Source organism: Mizuhopecten yessoensis, unplaced genomic scaffold (genome assembly GCF_002113885.1).
Source record: "Mizuhopecten yessoensis strain PY_sf001 unplaced genomic scaffold, ASM211388v2 scaffold1579, whole genome shotgun sequence".
NCBI lineage: Eukaryota > Metazoa > Mollusca > Bivalvia > Pectinida > Pectinidae > Mizuhopecten > Mizuhopecten yessoensis.
This window is the reverse complement of record NW_018404117.1, coordinates 313,762-321,475: the sequence shown is the minus strand read 5'-3', so window position 1 is coordinate 321,475 and position 7,714 is coordinate 313,762. Positions and strand designations below refer to the sequence as shown.

At 36.8% G+C, this 7,714-nt stretch overlaps 1 protein-coding gene across 2 annotated transcripts in view; it reads left to right on the top strand.

Moving 5' to 3' along the window:
- The window catches only part of LOC110465330 (receptor-type tyrosine-protein phosphatase epsilon-like), a 222,920-nt gene that overhangs the window by 76,483 nt on the left and 138,723 nt on the right, over positions 1-7,714 (top strand). For both annotated transcript variants that reach the window (XM_021521082.1, XM_021521073.1), the window contains exon 3: positions 2,818-2,958. In XM_021521082.1, the coding sequence (XP_021376757.1) occupies positions 2,889-2,958 (70 nt within the window). In that variant the 5' untranslated portion in view covers positions 2,818-2,888. The remainder of the gene's footprint in view (positions 1-2,817; positions 2,959-7,714) is intronic.

Below are 7,714 nucleotides of genomic sequence, written 5' to 3'. Positions count from 1 at the left end.
ATATGTAGGTTGCCCTTGGTCCTGAGCTGTGCAGGGCAACTTTTGAGAGTGATCGAGTAAACAACATGGCCGACAGGCAGCCATCTTGGATTTTGATAGTGAAAGTTTGTTTTCGCTATTTCTCAAGAAGTACCACAGGAATCTTTCTCAAATTTTATATGTAGGTTTCCCTTAGTCCTTAGCTGTTAAGGGCAACTTTTGAGACTGATCGGATAAACAACATGGCCGACAGGCAGCCATCTTGGATTTTGATATTGAAAGTTTGTTATCGCTATTTCTCAAGAAGTACCAGAGGGATCTCTCTCAAATTTTATATGTAGGTTCCCCTTGGTCCTTAGCTGTGCAGGGCAACTTTTGAGACTGATCGAATAAACAACATGGCCGACATGCAGCCATCTTGGATTTTGATAGTGAAAGTTTGTTATCGCTATTTCTCAAGAAGTACCAGAGGGATCTCTCTCAAATTTTATATGTAGGTTCCCCTTGGTCCTTAGCTGTGCAGGGCAACTTTTGAGACTGATCGAATAAACAACATGGCCGACATGCAGCCATCTTGGATTTTGATAGTGAAAGTTTGTTATCGCTATTTCTCGGGAAGTACGGGAGGGATCTTTCTCAAATTTTAAATGTAGGTTCCCCTTGATCCCTCGTTGTGTATGTTATATTTTGAGACTGATCATAAAAACAAAATGGATTAAAAGAAGAACTAAACAGATCTTTCACATATTGCAATGATCGATTCTATTTTACTGTACTAGTAAATATGTGAAATGACAAACTCACTTTGAAGGTTGGCTTTCATACACATCAGTATTAAGTTTAGATTAAAAGTTACCTCAAGGTGCATTTACTGTTAACATGACTCGAACAAACAGATTAGAGGAAAGAAGAGAAAAGATCGAACTGACAAAGAACTAATGAAGATGGTACAAAGGTGGGCGCCAAGATCCCTCTGGGATCTCTTGTTTTGTTGATTGCATCTGTTCTCTTCAGATGAGTCAAATGAAACTTGAACATTTTATTTTTGTGTCGCCTGCAACGCGAGGCGTCATATTGGTATTACTTTGTCGACGCCGTCAGTTGCGTCGTCCGAAACAAGGTTTCCATGTGATATCTTGAGTTGCCTTGAGTTGATTGAACTCAAACTTGGTACACATATTGCACACCAATTTAGTTCGAACGAGTTCGCATTTCAGAAGTTTACATGCATTTTTAATGGAGTAATGCTCCTTTTATTGCCAAATAAGGGCATTGTGTAGTAAATACAAGAACTTTTTAATTTTTAGCTCACCTGGTCCAAAGGACCATGGTGAGCTTACGTCCGGCGTCCGTCCGTCTGTCCGTCCGTCCGTCCGTCCGTCCGTCCGTCCGTCCGTCCGTCCGTCCGTCCGTCAACTTTTCCTTTAAAACGCTACTTGTCCTAAACGGCCAAGTGGTTTTTGACTAAATTTGGTCTGGAGCATCCTTAGGCCAAGGGGACTCAATTTTGTATAAACGGTGGGTGTGGCCCCCCTGGGGGCTGAAGGGCGGGGCCCGATAGGGGAAATATAGCAAATTCTTTAAAATCCTTCTTCTGCCTTAGGAATGAAAGGATTTATTCCATATTTGGTCTGGAGCATCCATGGGGGAAGGGGAACAAATTTGTATAAATGATGGGTCTGGCCCCCCAGGGGCCTGAGGGGCGGGGCCCAATAGGGGAAACATAGCAAATTATTCTTTAAAACCCTTCTTCTTCTGTAGGAATGAAAAGATTTGGTCCATATTTGGTGTGGAGCATCTTTGGGTAAAGGGGACTCAATTTGTATAAACAGTAGGTGTAGCCCCCCTGGGACCTGAGGGGTGGGGCCGGATAGGGGAAATATAGCATATTATTTAAAATCCTTCTTGTTCTGTAGGAATGAAAGGATTTGGTCCATATTTGGTCTGAAGCATCCTTGGGTGAATGGGAACCAATTTTGTATAAACAGTGGGTGTGGCCCCCCTGGGACCTGAGGGTCGGGGCCCAATAGGGGAAATAGAGGTAAAACCTTTAAAATCCTTATTCTACCATAGGGATTAAGGGATTTTATCCTAGTTTAGTCTGGAGCATCCCTGTGCCAAGGGAACTCAATTTTGTATAAGCAGTGGGTGTGGTCTCCTAGAGGGCAGAAGGACAGGGCCCAATAGGAGAAATAGAGGTAAAATCTTTAAAATCCTTCTTCGACCATTGGGATTAAGGGATTGTATCCTTATTTAGTCTGGAGCATCCTTGGGCCAAGGGGTCTCAATTTTATATAATTGGTGGGTATGACCCCCCTAGGGGCATAGGGGTGGGACTCTGTTTGAAGTTTGTATATCTGAAATTTCATATGTACTTACAGCACCTACCATGGAGTGCTATATATTTACTTCATACCAATTATTTTAAACATATTCAGGTGAGCGATACAGGCCCTCTGGGCCTCTTGTTTAATTAATTTCTTTCAAATTTTGTACGGTAATGCTAGAAGCAATAATGTTCAACATATATTACTGGTTTTTCTGTTGAGTTTCAACTTTCCGCATTTTGACATATCTGTTTACGCGATAACTCAAGCCAAAACACTTTTCTTACTAAAAGTGCTGAGCAGGCAACACATCCACTCCCATGGAATTCTTGTTTTCCTGACTAATAGGGTGTTATAACCTTGAATGTATGGGGTTAGATTTTGGAAGTGTGAACATGTATCATTTGGGCATGTGTATAGTTAATTTACCAACAATTAATGGTTGTTGACCAATGAAAGTCATCTGATATAACACAAGGTACTTAAAATCATGAACATTTTTACCTTTCAGAACTAGTTCCTAGCTACACAGAATGACATGACATTCCGAGTATCCAGGAAGGTTTACCAAAAACTGCAGGGATGGATCTCGAAGGTCTATCCACAAATCAGAGTGACCCAGACTCTTGGTTGACTGTAGTCAATGATACAGGTATTGACCCCTTCTTATCAAGCATTTAAATAACCCAAAGTTTTTCATTGAATTTCATTATGCCATGCATGTCGTTATAAAATCACTTCATTCTCGACTTGGGGTAAACTAATAAATTTATTTGTCACATCTAACTGATGTATTGCAGTCATTCCAAATCAGAGATCTCTTGCCACCCCCAAGTGTTTACTTTTATTTTTTTGTGAGTCAAGTGAGAAAAGTTGATAAGCTTGCAGGAAGTATAATGGTACAATTTGAGGGCTTTTTAATCAAATATACTACAACTGTGTCTTTAAATCGGTAGAATAATATAAAGTGGGGTTAGATATGTCACTATTGTATTAGCTGTTGTGAACTTGATGTATAATACTGGCTGTGCAGGTTACTGTAAAACTCAATACCCCCCCCCCCTTTTTTTTACAGCAAATATCGATCTTAATTTATCAGTCCAATCTGTACTGAGTTCAGTGACCATAGACAAGGTTCAAAATGGTATGTAAAACTATTCTGTGGGGACAGTCCTGGATTTAAGCCATGGACTTCAGTCTGTTATAACGTCGCTGAAACAGACTGATCTACTTTGTGAACTGAAGTGTACTAGTCCAAATGTACGTGCTATACAGTTATATCCAAACAAAGGTTAACTTAAGGGGAGGTTACTGTATATAGGAAAAACAGCAGTGCAATGGGACAGGACTCCTTAAGGGGAGGTTACTACATGTGTATAGAAAAAACAGCAGTGCAATGGGACAGGACTCCTTAAGGGGAGGTAACTACATGTGTATAGGAAAAACAGCAGTGCAGTGGGACAGGGATCCTTAAGTAAGTGTATTGTGGGGAGAAGAAAATGGTGGTCTCTTTAAGAGACAGGATTGCTTAGTAGGAATGCATGTTTCTCAGTTAGATTTGATTGTACATATAGGTACATTGGGGCATGAATTGGAGATTTAGTAAGGAAAAAGTAAAGGTTTTATGTACCCTGATCCCACAGTCAAGAACCTTGTAACGTTAATTATGTACGGTACATTTTATCTGTAAGACGGAGCTGCAATGGCCAGCCTATAGTCTATGTTACGTTGTCTTGACGCCAGTCTCTGTTACGTTGTGTTGATGCCAGCAGTCTCTGTTGGTGATGCATGTTGGTTGCTGAACCTTTGTACACATGGAGTGCACATGTAGTACTGTAGAAGACGAGAGACTAGACGTGTTTTGTTCGCTTTATTTCATGTCACAGAATATTTTCTGATTAATGTTTTTTAAATGTCTAAAACTGTGTAAGTATTATCATAATGTTTGCTTTTGTGAGAAAACATTTTAAATGTCATTACTACAAAAAGTTTTGTGTAAAGTTCATCATTAAAATAACATCCTGGACAGAAATTGTCTCGTTTGACTAACCAGTCTGTAGACAAGAGCAGGTGCTGAGTGTATATACATTCTTTACAGGATAAATGTCCAATAATGGTTTATACATCACATAAAACACAGATACTCTCTCATCACTGCATTTTGAACACGCTAGTTTGTCTAATAGCGATAATTGTGTGCAGTTTTATCACAAATTAGATTGTTATCCCATAATTTTGTAAAACGCTGTGAACACTGCCTTGATCACATTACGCGTAGGCTCCTGTCAGCCTATTCTCCTTTTTTTTTTAACTTGACTTTTAATTTCAGATGCCACATACTTACAGGCAATACATAACACTGTGTTAGGTGAATTCTTTGATGCTTGTCTATAAATAGCACCAATGGAGACAAGCATTTAGACAAGATGGTGCTCGATTACGTTGCCATGGTAACAATTAATGATGTTTCAAATTCAAGCTATTTAAACAAAATTTTCAATATCAAGAAAACTTTCACCAACCTGTTTAAGTCTGACCTATACGCCTGATTTTATCAAGCTATCATTGTAAACATTCGGGTGTTTTCTGAAGGCAAGTACATAGTAATGTGTTGTGTTCCCAAAAGATAAGTTTGTGTTCCCTAAATTAAAAAGGTATTCTGTTCCCTAAAAATTTGTTGATAACAGTGTTTTCCCTGAATTTGAATGGTATCAAATGCAATATATGTGTTACCTAAATGTTAATAGGTAACAGTGTATTGACCTTAAAAATAATCAATGTGTTCCCAAAATGATAAACGATATCAATGTGTACCCTAAAAATTAAATTGTAACAGTGTGTTCTCTTAATTTGAAAGGTATCAATATGTTCCTTATAAGCCTACACAGTATCAAATAGTAACCAAAGTTTAAAAACTGACATTGAAATCACATTTGCAGGTAGCATTTGACCAGCAATCAGTATAGATTATAAAAAATCTTTTTATAACCTTGAAATATAAATATATATCTTCGTAGAGACTTGTTCCATCTTTTGGAAGATAAAGATAAATAAAAAATCTAAAATGGCAGCTCTGAGAATTCCATCTACCTTAATTCAAACATAACAAGCCAGAAATGTCACCCAGAGCTCTATATTAAGGCCCGTGAGATCAGAAATGTCACCCAGAGCTCTATAAGGCCCATGAGATCAGAAACGGTATATGACAAAGCTGTCCCCTAATGACAGTCGCTGGTCACTCAGTCAATCTTCAGTTATTACGTGACATTGTGGGACATCCACGATTCTGCGTCGGCAGTCGGAACATAATTATGACCAGGTCAGACATCCACATGTGACATTTTGAAAGGGGTTTTTGGTTTGCATCTTTGGAAGGCAGAATGTGAAGTAATAGAACTAGGTCAGGAGTTGAGATTCTTTGTTCATAGACTAAATTGTCACATTATCAATGACAAAACCGTCACGTGGCTGGGGAGGGTTGGTAACATTATCACCAAGAAGACTTTGTCCATTATAAGACTTTATCACAATGTTTATACACACCTTAATAACAAGAATTTGAAAAGGCTGTATCATATAACATATTTAATTATTCAACAGATTTTTGTAACAGAACATGTCAGTATGTGCCGGTCAGGTACTTGATGTCAGTTAATAAAGCCTTGATGACACGAGAGAATTGTGTATGACCAGGATTGACAAACACGATCTTATTTTTGATGTTTTTTTCTTTGATCAAATTTCAATGATTTTTAGCAATTTCAATGATGAACGGTTATTACTGTGCTTTTAATCCTGTTTGCATGACCTAGGCGGATGCGACTTCCGAGTAATCATTACATTCATAATATGATAGCCCTTTAATAAAAAATAACGAAGTTTTCCGGTGTTTGTGATGATTTTAAAATATGTATCTGAATTGTAAGGTTGAAGACTTCCAAGTTTTCTGATTTTTGAGTTTTCCTGTTTAGAATAAACAATAGCAAGGATTTCTTGAGAGAATAAAAATGAAAATTGGAGAAATAAAACTACCTTTTTAAGGGTCCCAGAATAATCTGATATTGTTAAGTTACTGACGGACAAATCAATATTGATCAGTTCTTGCAATATAAACCAAAACCAAAATTGATTGTTTCTCCCAGCTGCAGAATACCAGGGGGAAACCAAATGATTGAATAATGCAGAATAAACCAACATTGATCAATTATTGCAGATTAATCCAATTATTGATTGCTTATTGCAGGATATACCTCAATTGATTTTTTGATATTGTAGAATTTGCAAATAAAATAATATTGATTTGCTGTTGCATTATAAACCAATTAAATCAGTTTAATTGCTGATTTACTTTTGTCTTCTTTGATTGGTTAAATAATACCAGTGACTGATTGGTCAATATGTGATTGTCAAGTTGGCCTCATGCCTTGGTGTAAATCTGGCAAATATGGATTATGTAGGCGTGAAGATGGTGCTGACTGAAGCGTATCTTGTGTCTTACTAATGGTTTCCTAAGTTAATTAACAATCAGGGTTTTTACTCTGTGTAATTAGGAACTTACTTTACAAAACTAGCTGTACATGTGTGGTAAATAACTGTCATTATTGAGTAGAATTGGTCAAGTCCAGATGTGATTTTTGTTACCATGGAAACAAATATTAACTGACTGACAACCGCAGAAATAAAGGGTTATTTTCTCGTCATGTTTGAGATTCATGGATTCAGAGACTTAAATTGCTATTAAATTGATAAGGTCCTGGTCAAATGAAAAGTCTATGATAAGATGGATAAAAATTTGGCATCCACGATCAGAACAATCAAAAAATTGAACAGTTCAAGATTGAAGCCTTATCGCATTATACTTTTGAATGTTTGTTACATTTTAAGACAATGGGATGATTTTAAGAAGCGATTTAATGGCTCACATTTCTAAGAATCCTTTAAGAATGGCAAAACCTTTTATCAAATGTTATATTTTTCTTGAAATTTTTATCTTGAATACTAATTGTTCAAAAAGGCATCTAGTAAGACTCCAGTAAGAATCATCCCTTAGAAAATGGAAATTGTGTGAACAATCAATTTTGGGCAAAATATATATATAAAGTAATTGACAGTTAACCTATATTTCAAATTTATATTGTTTATAACTATCCAAGATGTCGGATCTCTCACAAATATTTTCCTAGGAAAAGAGTAAGATTAGAGTGTAAATTTATTACAGATATAATGATGAGCGTTTAATCCAGTGTTTCTTGGGTGATATACTTCAGCAAAATAAAATTGCAACAATTGCAACAGAGATATTAGAAAATAGTTTGTATGCATGACTGTGAAAAACATTTTTTTTTCTTTTGGTGAGTGAAGCTTATTTCTATTATCTACCAAAAATGCTTTTTTTTTTTTTTTTTTTT